Source organism: Corapipo altera, unplaced genomic scaffold (genome assembly GCF_003945725.1).
Source record: "Corapipo altera isolate COAL_440 unplaced genomic scaffold, ASM394572v1 230, whole genome shotgun sequence".
Lineage (NCBI taxonomy): Eukaryota > Metazoa > Chordata > Aves > Passeriformes > Pipridae > Corapipo > Corapipo altera.
In genome coordinates this window covers 914,956-932,038 of record NW_020885002.1, presented here as the reverse complement: position 1 = coordinate 932,038, position 17,083 = coordinate 914,956, and the positions used below count along the sequence as shown (strand labels likewise).

General features: G+C 47.0%; 1 protein-coding gene across 3 annotated transcripts; it reads right to left on the bottom strand.

The window, feature by feature from the left end:
* Positions 1-1,452: 1,452 nt before the first annotated feature.
* Positions 1,453-16,646, bottom strand: CHMP3 (charged multivesicular body protein 3). 3 transcript variants are annotated; one of them, XM_027667196.1, is made up of 6 exons: positions 14,344-14,467; positions 10,162-10,222; positions 5,966-6,145; positions 3,795-3,916; positions 2,889-3,003; positions 1,453-1,994 (listed from the first exon to the last, which is right to left on the bottom strand). In XM_027667196.1, exons 1-6 carry the CDS (start codon positions 14,386-14,388, stop codon positions 1,861-1,863), a joined length of 657 nt encoding a protein of 218 aa, XP_027522997.1. In that variant the 5' UTR covers positions 14,389-14,467; the 3' UTR covers positions 1,453-1,860. The 3 variants fall into 3 exon arrangements, with proteins under 3 accessions (XP_027522997.1, XP_027522999.1, XP_027522998.1); XM_027667198.1 differs by lacking the exon at positions 14,344-14,467 and adding an exon at positions 16,624-16,646 and having other exon boundaries at positions 1,786-1,994; XM_027667197.1 differs by having other exon boundaries at positions 1,786-1,994; positions 14,288-14,393.
* Positions 16,647-17,083: the final 437 nt, after the last annotated feature.

The following is a 17,083-nucleotide window of genomic DNA, read 5'->3' as shown; positions in this document are numbered from 1 at the left end:
GGGAAGAGCCAGGCAGGAGAGGAAACCTCCTCCTAGGTACCTAAAAGTCACTTTTCTGAGTTTCATGCAACAAATGGATGAACTCTCTAGTACTTCACTTGCTGATTATCATCAGCATTAACTGATCTCAGTCTGTCTCAGGTGACAGGATTCTTTTTCAGAGAGACTTACTCTGCTCTGTCCCTCTGAAATGGGGACAGGCTCCACTGACACACAGGGAGTAGGAATCTCTTAAAGGGGTTAACTGAAGTGGACTTGAAGGAGGTTTGTCTGCAGCAACACCTCCTCACTGTGCTCACTGGAGCTTCCCCCCATCCATGTGCTGAGGCCTCTGACAGTAAATACCTTGTCCTAGTCCCTTCAGCTGGCTTGATTTGGCATCTCATGCTTGAACTAGTTGAGTATCCTTAAAGGCAACACCTCAGCTGGACATTCTCTTGCAGTACCAAGTTGAAATAAATGAAATAAAGCAGGCTCATTGCTTTCCTTGGAGCCAGCTGGAGCTTTGTGGGCAGCTGCAGTACAGGTACTGCCCAGAGAGTGAGATGAGTCACATCAGGAAGGATACATCACACCCTGTGTGCATGTCTGTGAAAAGACTCATTGTTGAAGCTGGATTTTGAGCTCTTACCAAGGCGCTGGTTCAGTCAAGTTTTATTGCAGCTGTTACCCACCCCACTCTTCAACTGCTTTCGTTCCTGATATGTCCTTTCTGGATTTTTCAAGATCACAGGAAGTAAACTCTCCTACTTGTCTATTCTTGTTGCATTTGGGGTGGAGATGGAACACCTGGGTTGCACAGCCCTGAAGCATTGGGGATGTTTTGCCACCCCCTGGCACAAAGGTGCTTTTTATGGCTGCAACTGGGAGCAGTTGGACACCATGTGAGAATCTCTGCCTCATCTGTTTCTCCACCCTTGTTGTTGTGATACAATTATTTATAGACTTAGTTTTCTTTTCGTAAGTCTTCCTTAAAATTAGAAACTCTGTCCTTTGCCTGGGAGGTGCCTGGGGCAGTGACAAATTCAGGTGAAAGGCATGGTTGGCTTTGCAAACTGCCTTTTGTGAGCCACAACATACATTTTTCCTGAAGCTTTCCCTTGGGAAGACACACCTCTTCTCTGACTCCAAATTGTGTCATTTAAGCAGCAGAGAGGCCTGGCCATAGCCACAGAGTCTGGAGAAACCTTCCCAGCACTGCCAGCTGCCCTGCCCTCACTGTGACACTGCCTTGGCTCAGACAGGCTCTGCTCTGATCATACAGAGCTGGAATGGAGCAGCTCTGTAACAGCTGCTCTCACTGAAAGCTTCTCTTTTCCTATGCAGTGAAAGGCCTAAATGTGTTCAAACAAACAAAAGAAGGGTCTTATAAAACCAAAAGGGAGGTGTAGGAAGTAGATATTGTTTGTTAAAAGAGGCTGAAGTGATGCAAACTAAACTGATGCATGGCAGTGACCGTTAAAAGCAGCTTTAATAAAATCTGTAGTGATTCAGGAAAACAAAGATCTTACACCACTGAAGGGTTTTGGTAACAGATTAAGCCAAAGTGCCTTTTAGGAAGAGATGCTGCTTGAAGCTGAGAATATATTTCAGGACTTTATATCTAAAAATATGCAACATTACACCACCAGTGCCATGTCACCACAGCCCCTCCCGGGAACACGGGCTGAACAGAAAATGGGAAGCAAATCTCACAGACTGCACTCCCCAAGAAGTATATTACAGTAGTTTCTTGGAGAACACAATCCCCAGAAAGAAAAAAAAAAAAAAATATATTACATAAAGTATTCTCACATAAGTTTTGCATTTTGAGGGTAGGACAGAATCAGGCAAAGCCAGCTGTACACATCCCTCCTGTCCCTAACTCCGGAGTGTGGCCAGCCGGGACTGCATCGCTTCGATATCTTCCTCCTCATCCACAGCAGCAGCTGCTCCCATGGGCTCAGGCTCTGGAAGAGCATCTGTGACTTTACTGGGTGCTTTACCCAAGGCCCCTGCAACAACAAAGAGGCTTGTTAGTTGTGCTACACCTCCATTTAATAATTAGCAGCTTTCAGGGACAGCAGCAGCACTGACCTGCCAGGCCCTCGGAGCCTCTGTGCTCCCACAGCTGCCGGGAGGACGCTCCCGGCTCCCCCCACAGCCCCACTTGCTTGCCTGGGAGCTCCCACTGCCTGCCCAGCAAGAGGAGAGCTGCTCCAGCCAGGAAACAGGGTGGGAAAAGCAAAGGAGGATGCAAGAAACAAGAGAGGGCAGCATGCCAGGCCCTGGGCAGGAGGTGCCAGCAGGGCGAGAGCCGGTGAGCTGCGTCTTCAGTGTGGTACAGCTGAACACAGCCCTGTGCTTGTCACAGGAAATTTGGGTAAGCAGCATTCTAAGCATTAGCTAAGTCAAATAACTAAACCAGCAGATCATTACTTCATGGGCTGGAAGGCAGAAGGTGTGGTTTTGGGAGGGTTTTTTTGTGTGTTTATTTTGTTGTTTTTTCTCCCCCAACAACTCAAGACACAGCATTTTACTGCCAGGACTCACCCCACAGCCTACAGCTGAAGGCAGTGCAGCTGAGTTTATTTCTTGGCTTCATTAATAACAGTATCTAGTCAATCATACAAGTTTCACCTTCTTAAGAAGATTCACTGCACAAACCAACACTGATCTGTTAGAGCCTCAATTACAGAACAGCACAGACAGCAGCTGATGGATATTAGTTCTGGTTTACTGAGCCTCACAGGGCACCTCAGCCAGTATTCCCTGAGAAACCAGTTTGTCAGAGCTCTCTGCCCATTACCAAAGGCAGAGATGAGAGAGCAGAACAGATGAAGATTTAAATTGCTGTGTCTTACTGAACAGAGCAGAGCCTCTGCTCTCAGCAACACCCCCAAACTCACCAGCTGTAATTTCAAAAAGGATTTTGTCGATTTCCATCTCAGCTTCCTCTTCCATCTCCTCCTGATCCTCCAGGCCTTCAAAGGTGTCCTCCAGCATTTCCTCTATAATTCCAGCCTAGCAGAAAACAGCAAGGCAGTATGTGATGCCCTTAGAAACATCATAGTAAGAGGACACACTTCCTGCTTTGGAGATCAAGTTACACCTATCCAGGTATTTCATAACCCCCTGGTCGCTCCTCCAGCTTTTTGGATCAAGGCTGTCCTGTTGCAGGAGGGTGGCCAACACACCTCAGTGTAAGCACATATCTCTACAACTGCTGCACAGGAAAAGCAGGAAGAAAACTGAGGATTAAATACATGTGTTCTCACTTTGAAACCCTCAAGCTGTTCCTCATTGTCATTGCACATCCAAACACCACCAACCAGCTTTCTCCAAGTATATGAAATACAACTGCAAACCTCAGTCATGCAGCATGAGCTGTGTAACACACTGTGAAAGTGCTGTTTGACACAGCTTACCCTTTTTTCTATCTGCATTTGAAAACATTCCTTTGCAGGGCCTGCAACCCAGAGCTGGCCAAACTGCCTGGTGCACAATGGTGAAATTATTTAGAAATAAACTGATTTGAACTAAACAGTCTACAGTGGTAAGAGGGGAAAAAGCAAAACAATTTTGGTAACTGAAAATGTAACAGTCATGTCAGAGGCTTGGTATCCTTTCAAATGGGAGCACTTTCATCACATGGAGACACTGATGTGTAGATGTTTTAAACCCAGATGTTTTAAACCCAGACTGGCCACAGAATCACAGAATGCCCTGAGCTCACACAAGCCCTCTGTCAAAGGGGCCACCCGAAAGGGACCACCTCTTGTTCCCCTAAGCCTGATTTATGTGCTAGATCTCACCTTCATCATCTCTTTGGACAGCTCCCTCATCGTTGCTTGGATTTCAGGGATTTTCACTAGATTTTGCATAGCTTTCATGACTTCTGTGCTCTTCTGCAATGAACCTGCTACTCTGAGGACAGCTGTGAAGGAGAGGCATAGAAAAAAGTTTAAACAACCTCTGCACTGCTGAAAGCAGAGAAATTTCAATCCTTCCTGCATGGAAATTTGTTTACATTCAGCCAATTTCATTAAAAAAGGAAACAGGCATCCCACTTCTTCATTTTTCACTATCTTCCTGGAAAAGCCCAGCTTGTACCCACACTGGAAAAGCCACATTTACAGCAAATCTGCTGGTCCTGTATGATTATCTGGAGCAACCCAGATGACCTGCAGAGAGATTTCAACCCACCAGTTCAAACAGAGAACCCCAAGCTGCTCTTGCCCAGGCCCCTCAGCAGCCAGAGGCCTTGCTGAGGGTTTCACCACTGGAGCTCCAGTCCAGCCCCACATTTGACTGCTGGAACCTCCTGCCCAACACTGGGTACTGGGAACTAACTCTGGCAGAAGTTCTACTGCAATAGTTCCACAGCAAGGAGTAAGCTAGAAAATTAATACTGAAGCAGTTCAAACTGAATTTAACAATACTCTTTCCAGAGGCTATTCTCATAATGTAATTTATAGGATCTCCTCATATGTGTTGATATGCCAAGATCAAAAAGCAATAATTAAGGGAACTTTGAGGTTTTTTAATTCTGCCACCTAACTTTGCAGCTTCCTAGATATGGAGAACTTACCTGTTTGTATACAAAATGGTCACTCCTTAACAAAGCAAAATGAAGGTACAGCATATATTATTTTCATTTTAATAGTGTCTTTAAGAGCCTTACACTTGTAATGTTAACAAACTAACAGAAACTTTGCCTTGAGTGGTCATTTCCCAAGTTAATACAAACCCCAGACTGAATTCTAGATTCCTTCCTATTACCTCTCTAAGTGTATCAGAACATTTCCAGGAAGATGAAGATTCTGGCAGTTGTTACAAGGAGGAGGCTGCTTTGAGATTTTCCCTTTAAGGGACACCTCAAAGCTGCAAGGATGGTCCTGCTTCCCTTTCCTGAGTGAAATACATGGGGAGTCACATCTCACCTACTGTAAGATTACACTGAAGGTTCATGCTACAACTCCTGATTTATCACTCATCCAGTGTTAAAATCTACTTTCATAATGCTGGAGTGGGAGAATACTTAGACATTTCAGTTGTATGTTAACCTCCACCAAGTCTTTCCCTCTCTTTAAAGCTTTCTGCTCTGCTTGTTACAGGCTGGAATGTTTTCAACTATGGAAAACACTGCAAGAAGTCTTATTACAACAGATTTCTGATGTGGGTAAGGAATAAGGGAAATACAATGGTTCTGGAGGTGCACAGAGGACCAAGGAGGGTTTACAGAGAACAGGTATTAAGGTAAGGGGCAAATGGATTCATCCACACCAAGAAAATCAAACACTGTTCACCCATCTCCATTTAGGTGTCAAGTGTCCCCAGATTCTTGCTAGAGAAACAAGACAAAGGGAATTCTGTGGAAGTAAATTAACCTCCTGTTACAGATTCTGTCAAAATCAGTGACACAGGCTCCACAAGGATAAAGGAATATTAGGAATGCATTCACACTGTTTAGGAATGCACACTAAAAACGTGCCCCAAATTATTGTAAAGGAGTTCAGTTTCAGCGCACGTGATTCTCACATCACTGCGACCCTCAGGCTCTGAGGAGAGGTGTGAGATGATCTGCTGAGCAGCTCATCAGAGGAAACAGGGAGCCAGCAAGGATCTAGGGAACAATGAGGGATAGAAACCCCAGGAAACTAGAACTGGGAGCTCCCTGACTACTTCAGAGTGGGACACCTACCCAGGCAGGGGAGTGGGGAAACAGCCTCCAGAACATCCTGCAAACTGACAGGGGTTATTGCCTATGGGAATACACAACTCATTACGGGATGCAAAGGAAAAGAGCATGTTTGGACTCAGGAAAAACTTATTATGGATATTTTAAGGGGATTACAGGAACGTGACCGAACCTTAGGGGAACTACCTCTGCCTGCATTTGACCTCAGTCCTAAACACAGAAACCTCAGACCTCACCCCTAACACTGAAACAGTCATTGTGCTTGGGCTCAGAATTTGTTCTTACCCAGCTGGTTCTTCATCCCCATGAGAACAGAGTTCATGTGGGCTTTGGATGCATAGAGTTTGCTTACGGCCTTCCGGGAGCGGATCAGCTCCTTCGCCAAGATCACACACACGTCCTTCTGACCCTTTTTGGCAGCATCCTTTACTGACCTCTTCACCTTCTCCTCTTCCCTCTGGATATCTGGAGCACAGAAAAACACAGCAAGTAGTGACAAACTGCTAAGGATTTGGAAGAGAGATCAGTCATTTGTTGAGGTGTGTTTTCAACGCCACAAAGAATTGTTTCTGCTTGATTTCAGATTCTCTCTGTTACTCCACGACCTTGTTCTAGGCTGATTTGCATGTTAGCTGATGAATTCAACCAAATATTAATAGGAAAATTCTCATTACTGAACATCCAGCTCTGTAATTTCCTAAAGGACTGTCTGGGAATATTACTGCATGATGCTTAGCTGACTAAAAGGAATTCTTAAGAAGCAAAAAAGGTCCAGTAAGAACAAAGCACTCTGAGATGACTACTTGACTTACAACTTCAAAATAACTTCCTATTGACTACTAAACTGGTCTGATATAAATATATAAAAACAATACACACATATGTAATATATACATGCACAGTTTAAGACCACTGCACTGATTTTCTGCTTACAAGATTTTCTCTTCCCTGTCCATCAACAGATAAACCCACTTCACCAGGAAGGAACCAAGATGCCACAAGGAGTTCAAACTATCAGTCTCAGGAGACAGACAGGCATTTTACTAGCAAAAATGTCAGACCACATTCAAATCCCACACCCACATGCCCACCTTCAAGTGAATGTGAGGGCTGTCGTAGGCAAAACTGTTGACACTTTCCTAAATCCCTGAGTCGTGTTTTTCTGAAAAAACACACACATTCAGTAAGATTGTAGGAGGCTGATCTCTAGAAAGTTTTACATATACACTGGTTTAAAAAAAAATAAGGCATAACCACTTGTATAGTGAATTTATAAGGGTGTATCCACAAATTCAGGAGTTACTTAGAACCACAGATTTGCTAATTACTGCCAAAAAAGCCTTAATCCTTGCAGGTAAACTTAATTATTCCCCTGTCAGGCCTAACTTATTGAGCCAACTGGATTCTAGCCAATACACCTCTACTTAAGGAGTCAAGGTCCTGAGTTTCTACTGCTCAAACTTTAAACCCACATGCATTAGGTGTTCCTATAAACTGGCACACTCATATCACAGGCTGGCCAGGGCTGAAGCTATGGATAATTTATCAGGAAAAACTAGTCTGGCTGGAGAATCATTAGATTTGATTCAAAACAGCCTATTCAAATTCTCCTGGCACCCAGCTTTGTTCAACAGCTTTTTTTAAGAGAGAGCTAGAGCAGGAATATTGAACTAAGCATGAGCACCAAAGAGGTGGGTTTGAACTATTAGACCCTAAATAGGCTTCCTTAAATACCATCAGTTTCTCTAGCACATCTGATGTGACTGTTCACAATTCTGCCCTGTCAGGTAACACTGGCTGAGAACAGCAGGAGCCAGGTAGCCCAAAAAGCCCAGAGTAAATAAAGAATTGAGACAGTAAGGGTTAGGCTCACCTTCCTGCAAAGAGTTGATGGAAATGACCACAAGAACAATTATTTCTAGAAAAGGCTCTGCTCAAATTTAGTTTTGAGTCTTCTTGGTTTATGCCTGACAAGTTACACGTTGGCAAGAACCAGAAGTTGCCCTTTTATAAAAACAAAGGCATCAACACCCACTTTTTGGCACAGGCCAACCTGGAGACTTTGATGCAGCTTTTTATGTTGGAGTTAATGAACCCTGTACTCAAGACCAGTCATTCTCTCCATATCAATGGGGCCTTTATCCTGAAGGACTGGCAGAAAGCTGTAGGATCACAATTAGAAAAACATACCCTTGCTTCCTCCTCACTAATATTTGCAGTAATGTCACAAGCTTGATGACATTTGTATGTCAGACACGGGACTGAGCCAAGTCCCAGAACATCAGAGCAGGTAGGAAAGAGCTGAAGTGGCCCAGCAGGAAGCAGAAAGCACCAGAAGAACCCCAGCAGTACTGGGGAATTACAAAATTCACTCTGTGAGGCTGAGAATGACCACAAGTATTGTGTTACTACATCCAGACTCGAGTGCTTTCCCTGGCATGACCAGCAGCTGAATATGAGATTAGAGGCACAAGCAGGTAAGAACAATCAGCTCCATCTTTGAAGGTCAATGCCAGCTACGCCCCTCAAGTGAGCCAAAGTCACCACCCCAGTCCCTCTGCAGCACAGAGGGACAAAGCAGCTCAAAGCACCTGCCAGAGGGACTTGCAAGCCCAGCAAAGCACAAAGTTCCTGCACTACTCCAACTGCATCAACTCAAAAAATTCCATTCTGAAGTAACAAGGACACCTTTCATTTCTCCAAACCTTCTAAGCCCTCCAAAGCAGCCTACACACAGGAGCCCAACAACAGATGGTTTCAAGCATCGTGTTGCTATTTTAGTAACCGCGCTGACTGGGCGAGCCAAGTGCTCCAGTGATCCAAGCCCACTCAGTTCATCCCAGGTGGATCTAGTTTTGCCATATCCAAACACATCTTGCACAGCCTTCCCCAAGGAAACTAAGACAGGCCTCAGCTGAGCATCCTTAGTCAAAGACCGCAGGGATTTCCTGTGTAAGGCTCAGCTGAAAGGACAAAGCACAGCAGAATCCAACTACAGCGGGTGATTTTTGAGAAAACCTCCAGTGGCACGTGCCTGTCATCCTTCAGGAGCAGCCTGCTAGCCTGGGAAGTGTCCAGCAGAACTACAAACTTCCACAGCTGACACTTGGTAAGATGTGAAATCCTGGCACAAAGCTGTTCTGTACTTTAATGGGAATTATCAGAAGAGCAGGTGGTTGGTGATTGGTGCTGAACTGTATTTCTTTGAGTGTGAGACTCTGAAATACAGACATGTTTAAAGCTGTTACAATAATCACATTTACATCCACACCAAAATAACAGATTACCCCATAACCCAAAACCTATATGGGCCATTACAAGTATTATGGCATGGATAAAGTTAAGAAAAAACAAAATTTAAAAAAACATCAATAGTGAACATGTGGGTAGTTTGCTCCTTTGAAAGATGTGACTTCTGAAACATATTTTGCTAATAAGATCAGCCACTCTGCAGTTCTTCTGTGCCTGGTACAGCCACACAAAGTGCCCTGGAGAATGGAAAACAATTCACAAGCATCATGAACATCCCTGTACACGGGTTTTCCTGGAAAAGGCATAAACTCTGTTCCTCATTTTACAGATGATGAAAAAGACAGACTTTGTACTGCACAAGCATCTCTCTTCAACCAATTCATATAAATCCACAAGTGGGGGAAGACACAAACCCTGCCAGGCTACTCCAGAGGCATCAGCTGGGGATGAACTAGGAAGGGAGAATGTACTCCTTGAGGAGTCCCTCAAAGCAGGCATGTGCCTGGTAACCAGATGCTGACACAAAATATCCTTTACCAGCACATCCTATGGACAAAGCCTGAAGGTGGGGTAGAAGACAAAAAGGGGAAAACAAAACCTAGCCCCAAACCCATTTTCAGGTTCAGGAAAGGCAGGCAGAAGGGAGAACAAACTTTGAACAAACAGCAGTGTAATAATAAGCAACTCCTCCGCTTTTCAGGACACCTTCAGCAGTGCAATGCTCATAATTTAAGAGCAAAACACCCACCCACTGAGAAAATACTCTTTTTTCCCCTCTCTCACTTCTGTTTGTAATTTTCCCAAGCTGCCAGCAAGCTACTTTTGTTTGGCATGTGCACTTCACAGCAGCACATAGCAGTGGAACTTTCTACCTGTGGGATTACATACCACACTGACACTACTCATTAAATCAAGGTGGGTGAAATTCTGGACAATAAGTCTGATTCATGTTATCCAAAGGGATTTAACAGCATTATGTCTTAATGGGAGCATACAGTTTCAGGTTCTTTTGAAAATTTTACCTGGAGAACCTCACAGCGACACCATTTTGTAACCCAGACCAAGGGTAACCTGGTCCCAGGATCACAGTCATCTTTATTCCAGACGAGAGAGAGTACAGCAGGTTATTAAATTTCATAGCCTGCCCCAATTAAAGCAAAAAAAAAAAACCCAAAACCCTGGAGGCAGACAAGGAGAGGAAAACCAAAAAATGAGACACAAGTACAAACCTCTGATCTGTCTATCAATCACTCTCATTTCTTTCCTTATCTTCAAGGACCATTCATTGACCTTAAAAAGAGAAAGTGAGAGTTACTTGAAATTCCAGCTTTAAAACTATGCTTTTATACTTTCATGTAACCTAAACATTTGGTATCAAAAGCAGTACTTCAAAATGCCCAAGCTTTAAGTGATTTCATTATTCAAATAAAAAAACCCCAAAACATTGCAGAGATACCACCAGTGACTGCACCACTTTGAATGTTCAGACAAGGAGTTAAGGAGGCCCTTTATAGATCCCTTCCAAATGAAATGCTTCTATGATTCTATGAGGTGATTTGTGAATCAGACACTCCCTGCCAAGCTAACTTCTCACATCACACCCATGCCACTGTGCAGAGGGAACTTGCCACAGGGGATTTCAGCATAAGGTAGAGACTTTGGCACAGCCTGACAGCACCAAGAGTGCTACTCCCTATTTCAGTCAGGAGGATCCACAGGAGGTCTCCAAGCCAGCCCTCTCCTCAAAGCACAATCAAGTTCAGAAAGGTTGTCTGTCTGGGGCCTCCTCCACAGAGTTTTGATACTGTTTGAGAGCAGAGACTTCACAGCCACTCTGGGCACCTGTTCCAGCACTGAATATCACCTGTAGTGAAGACCTTCCCTCACGTCTGATTCAAAATTCTCCTCTGGCCCCCTGTGGCTGTAGCCCCTCTCCTGTCACTGGGCACACCTCAGAAGTACCTTCTCTGTCTTGACTACAACCCCACTGGAGGCACTGAGAGGCTTTAGACCTTCAGAGTAGAAGCTTTGGTGCTACTTTTATTCTTTGCAGCACAGATTTTGCCCATTATCTAAACAACCCCCTTAAGTATTAAATGATCTCTAGCTGATGGATCCACTGGCACACTGTTCCTGCCTGTGCCCAGGCCACTCAACCAGTCTAGTTGGCTGCATAAGTAGTTTCCTACGAAAACCACCTTGATCTTTATGTGATTATTTTTTTTTCAATTCAAATGAAAAGCTTTGTCTAACTGAATAAGCTGTACAAAAGAACTGTAAAACAAGTTCTCTTCAGTGCATGAGCCCAGCAGGGCAACAGATTTAGACTTCTACCAGTCTCAGAAATGCTCTTGGTCACAATGAATGAGACCATGTTTTGACTGCAGAACAACAACCACCATCTGAGGTGCCCAAGCACAAAATCTTCTGGAAAAAAACTCAACAAACCCAAAGCCCTGCAGAGCTCTGTGCATATACAGAGGTGCAGAAATTTCAAAGGGTTTCAGAAAGCTCCTGCATTTTTAGTTAAATTGTGGTTTTACAGGGGCAAAAAAACCAACCCTTGCAGGACCACCTGCAGCCTCCCCTCTTGTTCTTCAGAACAGAGGAGAAAATGTCCTGTTGAGTCATCCCTCACCATGACAGGAAGCTAAGAAGGTCCTTCTTTTGAGTATGGGCTACATGAAGGAGGAAAAAAGTAAGGGGAAGAGACTGAGGTAAAACAGAGATTTGCTCTACAACTTTTATTCCAGAACAAACCAACACATATTAGGCCTTCCTGCAGGAGCACAATCAGCAAGTCTGACATACAAATCACATGAACCACAGCAAGACTCGCAGCCTCTGTCTCTGGGATGCACAACCCAGCACAAAGACACCATTAAACCACAACTGGCTGTGTGCTGTCACCAATCCCTGCTGACTCTGACAGCAGAAACCTCTTGGACAGCTCACTCCTAGCCCTGCCCAGCAATCAGCTGCTTGGCACGACTGTCCTAAAGGCAGAGCTGGGTGCTTTTGCCTTCCCTGGTGCTCCCAACACTCATCTCCTGTTTTGTGTGAAAGAGAAGGAGGAAATCCCATTGTCTCTCACCCAGGCTACTCCATGCTTTCAATTACATCAGACACAGTAATTTGCTGAGCTGTAAAAAACCCATTACTGCCCATCTCACCCAGGACACAGGGGCCCTGAGCACAACTCCACACTGATGACACTGTTCTGCTCCCACTCCTGACCTAAAAAAAAACCATCATTCTCACAGCACTGCACCACACCAGAGTCAGCCAACAGAACACTCGGCTGGAAAGAGTCAACTTGGACTACAGTGGAGGGAAAACCACTCTTTATACTCAAACAATCCCAACATGGCATTAACTGTATAGTAGATCCCCAGTTTTAGGCAGGCCAGAATGCACCAGCCCCTCACAAGGAATGAAGACATTTGCCTTGTATCGTTCCTAAACGAATTATCTCCCTTCAACAGAGTGGGCACACAAATGAACCCAGGGCAAATCACTGCCACTCCAAAAATCTCAGCCCCTCCCCATCATCATCCAGCTCCTGCAGTGCTCAGATCACCCCCTCCAGCCCTACCCAGGGACTGCATCTTGTGCAGTCAGACACAAGGTAAGTGGTGCTGTTCCCCCACCAGCTAGGGAGCAGAAACAACTACTTCTTCTTCCTTCTAAAGCTGCTGTTACACACAGGAGGAAAGGCATTTCTTATTATTAATGGGTCTCTCACTCTTAGGGCCTGTGAAGTGCTCACAGCCTGCACCTCAAGGGAGTGCTCAGGACAGCAAGAGGACCCACGTCACCTCTCCCTACACCTGCCCCACAGTGCCTTTGCAGGGTTTTCTGCAAAGAATCCCAGAATTGTCAGGGTTGGAAGGGACCTCTGGAGATTACCCAGTCCAAGCCCTCTGCCAAGGCAGGGTCACCCAGAGCAGGTGACACAGGAACACATCTAGGTGGGTTTGGAATATCTCCAAAGAGAGAAACTGTAAGACCTCCCTTAGCAGCTGTTCCAGTGCTCCCACCCTCAGTGTAAAGAAGTTCTTCCTCATGTTGAGGTGGAACTTCTCGTGCTTTAGTTTACGGCCACTAATCCTCATCCTGTCACTGGGCACCACTGAGAAGAGTTTGGCACCATCCTCCAAGAGCTCCAAGGTGACCCACAGACATGCTGTGCTGCTGGGAAACACGACAAGCTCATCAGTCAGGAAAGGCAAAAGAGTGGCCATCAGACCTGAGCCAAGAACTCATCAGTGCAGCACAACCACGTGGTGTGGGCTGCTCGGTTGTGTGATGTGTTACATCAGTCTCCAACCCCAGCTCTCTCTGTGGGATCTTGTACCACCACTCGGGAACAGAGGAGACTGTGACCCAGCCCATGTGGTGCTCCAACACAGGGAGGGGAGGAAGGGAAAAGACATCCCCAAAGGAACATTCCTCATCCAATTCTGTCACCCAACAAGCAACAACCACAACCTGCTCTCCTGGGACTTGGCTGCTGCAAAGCAGGGAGGTCTGGGAAATGAGACGAGGGAAGATCTGTGACACTGCAGCTTTTCTGAGCCCTCAGCTCGTGTGCCTGCCATCCTGCTGCTTTTCCAGCACCTCTAACATACGTGATCTTCCCCTCACCCTATAGCAGACATTTTTTATTAACACCATTTTTTTATTAACACACTATTTTTTTAAAATTAACATATCAGTAGTGATTTATGAAAGGCAACAATGAAACCCATCCGTGGCTTGACTATTTCATCTCACCGTGACATCAGAAAGCTGTTGGCAGAAACAAGGCTCACTCAGTTTGTCTTCAGACTCACCTTCCCCCTGCAGTCCCCATACTGCAGCTGTTCCTAATTGTGTCTGCAAGGGGAGCTAGAATTATAGAATCATGGGATGTTAAGAGGTTGGAAGGGACCTGAAAGGCCACCGAGTTCCAACCCTCTGCCATGGGCAGGGACACCTTCCACCAGACCAGGCTGCTCAAGGCCTTGTCCAACTTGGCTTCGAACACTTCCAGGGATGGGGCAGCCACAGCTTCCCTGCATAACCCGTTCCAGGGCCTCACCACCCTCATAGGGAAGAATTTCTTCCTAATATCGAACCTAAATTACCCCTATTTCAATTTGCACCCATTCCCCCTTGTCCTGTCACTACAGTTCCCGACGAACAGTCCCTCTCCGGCTCCCCTGGAGCCCCCTCACACACTGGACGGTGCTGTGCGGTCTCCCCCCACCGCCTCCCCGGGCGTACCCAGGCCTAGGCCGGGCCCGGCCGCTCTTCACCCCCGCCCGCCGCCATGGCAACGCCACACACCCAGGCCTCCGCACGAAGCCTCACCTCCCGGCAACCTCCCAGCCCCCTCCGATCCCCCCGGGGCGGGTGCGGTCCCTCACCAGCTCCTTGGGCGGCTTCTCGGGGGTCTTCCCGAACAGCCCCATGGCGGCCGCCCCGCCCGGCGCTTCCGGGTTCCGCTGACGAGCGGGGCCCCGCACTGCGCCTGCGCCGCAGCCACTGAGGGCCCCGCCCCCTCCACCGCACGCGGGGCGGGGCCCGGAGGGCATCGCCCCACCCACTGCCGCGTGCCCTCGGTCCAATCACGGGGCGGTGCCCGCGGCCCCGCCCCGCGCGTGAGGGGCGGGAACGGGCTGAGAGAGCGGGGTCGGCCCCTCGCACGCTGAGGGTATTTGTAACGTATTCACAGAACCAGTGCGGTTGGAAAAGGCTTCTGAGATCACCGAGTCCAGCCTATAACCCAACACCACCACGTCCAGTCTTTCCTTAACACCTCCGGGGGCAGTGACTCCGCCCCTCCCCGGGCAGCCCATTCCAATGTCTGATCACCCTTTCTGTGAAGAAATGCCTTCTTAATGTCCAACCTGAACCTCCCCTGGCGCAGCTTGACTAATCTAAACCTCCCTTGGCACAGCTTTGAGGCTGTGTCCTCTCGTCCTGTCGCTGGTTGTCTGAGATCAGAGCCCGACCCCCACCTGGCCACAACCTCCTGTCAGGGAGTTGCAGAGAGCGAGAAGGTCTCTCCTGAGCCTCCTTTTTTCCAGACTAAACACCCCCAGCTCCCTCAGCCACTCATGATAGCACACGGGCTCCAGACCCCGCCCCAGCTCCATGGCCCCTCTCTGGACTCGCTCCAGCACCTCAGTGACCTCCTGTTCGTCCAAGGGCTCACTCACACCACGCTCCAGTCCCACGGGAGATCGGATGGGAAAGGTCACAGAAGCCAGTGCCCACCTCGCCCCCAGCTGCTCTTTCCGAGATATCCCACCAGCCAGGCCTGGCTCATCTCCACCCTCCACTCCGCAGGGTCACCTGGCCGAAATGAAGGGACAGCTTGGAGCCGCCCCGCTGGAGCTCCAGCGAGTCATTCCATCTCCTCACGCCCCGGTGCACAAGCTGAGGCAGAGAGGACTAGAAATAAATCACTGATGCACAGACTGAGTGGAAAAGCTGAGGAAGAAAAAGGTGCTATTAGCTTAAATATAACTCTTGATACCTCACAATTATACTAACCCTCATAATTTAATTACCAGAGAACGATATTTTAATGACAGTTACAAAAATGCACAGCTCACCTTTGCCTTTTTTCCTTCCAAAAGTCTAACGCAGAACAAAGATCTAAACAAGCTTTGTAAAGGGGAGCTCTCGTTTCAGGCTGGGCACCATCAGTGGGAAAGCCAGTGTTAACAAAACGGGAATTGCTGAAATTGAGACTGGCAAAGACCTTCAGAGATGATTTAAATCCACCCTCTGTAACAGCAGCACAAAAGCATCCATCAGCCTCATTAAACCTTCTGAAATAGGTAACCTCATCTCAGTCATCTGACATTTTCTGTTTACAATTGGTCTCCAGCTTCCAGGCACGAGACATCGGGGAACAAAACACCACTTCAGGAATGTTTAGCATCTCAGTTCTAAGACTCTTCACAAGTACCAGCACAACCCAGCCCTGCGAGACAAAACAGGCGAGCAGGGAAAGTGCTGACCTTGTTACAGGCACAGTCTTTGCTTCCTTCTCCTTATGTGAAACTGTCAACTTGTTGGGGAGGGGCGTCTGAGATCCTGCACTCGGTAGAAAACAATCTTACTTGGATGCTTCTGCTGCTACTGACATGAGCATTTCGTAAAATAAACACATCCAACTGCTTTTTCTTTCCTGCTGGGACTCCCAATACACTACACCAGCTGCTGTAGATTCTGAAACAGATGCATCGCCATGAACTGGATCACAACAATTTATATAACCCAGACACAAGGGGACCGAAAGCTACCTATGGTCATAATTACCTGCTCGTACAGATGTGCCCTCAGTGGCTCTCCTGCTAATTAAACAGCAGCTTGGGTCATCCATCAAAAGAATTCGCGAGTAAAGCAACGGAGGTCATTAAAACAAGCCTTCAGCTAAAAGCAGGTGTGCACGAAGGTTTGCGAACAAGGCTGAGCCTGTGCAGAGGAGTGGAGCTGCTGGGGCTGCGTGTGAGGGTGAGGAGGGGAGCCTTCAGCAGCAGAGCTGTACTCCACAAGCACCCAGCGCCCCGAGGACAGAGCCTTGCGCTCACTGCGTTTGGCAAATTGACGAGATACCAGCAAAACGCTACAGCAGGGCTGTAACACAGCAGCTCGTCAGCACCTCGGCTGCAGCCTTATTTATTTATACTCACAGAACTTCTCCCCCTTTCCCCTGGCAAGGCCTCATTTCAGTGCAGGTTTCAGAGCAGTCCTGAAACGAGGCGGATTTCAGCTACTCATGACAGGCACATACGCCAAACTGCTGCACAGACTGGAAGCAGAAATGATCTTTGCCCTCATTATGCCTCTCCGATGCTGTGCCAAGGCTGTAATGACAGAGACAGGGCATGTACTGGCAGCCCTCAAGTGGAATAAAAATGACTTTCTGGACCACAGGAGAGTTGCTGATATTATGCCCCTTCCACCTCCCTCCTTCAGTGCTGCCACGGGGAAAAAGGAAACAAGAAGAGGAAAAAGGACTCACAATTAAAAACAGCTCTTCTGATCATTACATGAATATCCTCTTGGGGAACACACTTGGTGACAGGAGCCACGAAACATTTGTTAATAAAAACAAGACAGCCCAGGTACCCTGGACAGATAAAACAGTGC

Coding starts and splice junctions, on each gene's coding strand:
- CHMP3 (XM_027667196.1), bottom strand. CDS start 14,388: ATGGGGCTGTTCGGGAAGACCCCCGAGAAGCCGCCCAAGGAGCTG. Junction 6,146..10,161: donor GATTGATAGACAGATCAGAG/GTTTGTACTTGT, acceptor TCTGTGCTCCAG/ATATCCAGAGGGAAGAGGAG. Junction 3,004..3,794: donor TGTCCAAAGAGATGATGAAG/GTGAGATCTAGC, acceptor GTTTTCTGCTAG/GCTGGAATTATAGAGGAAAT.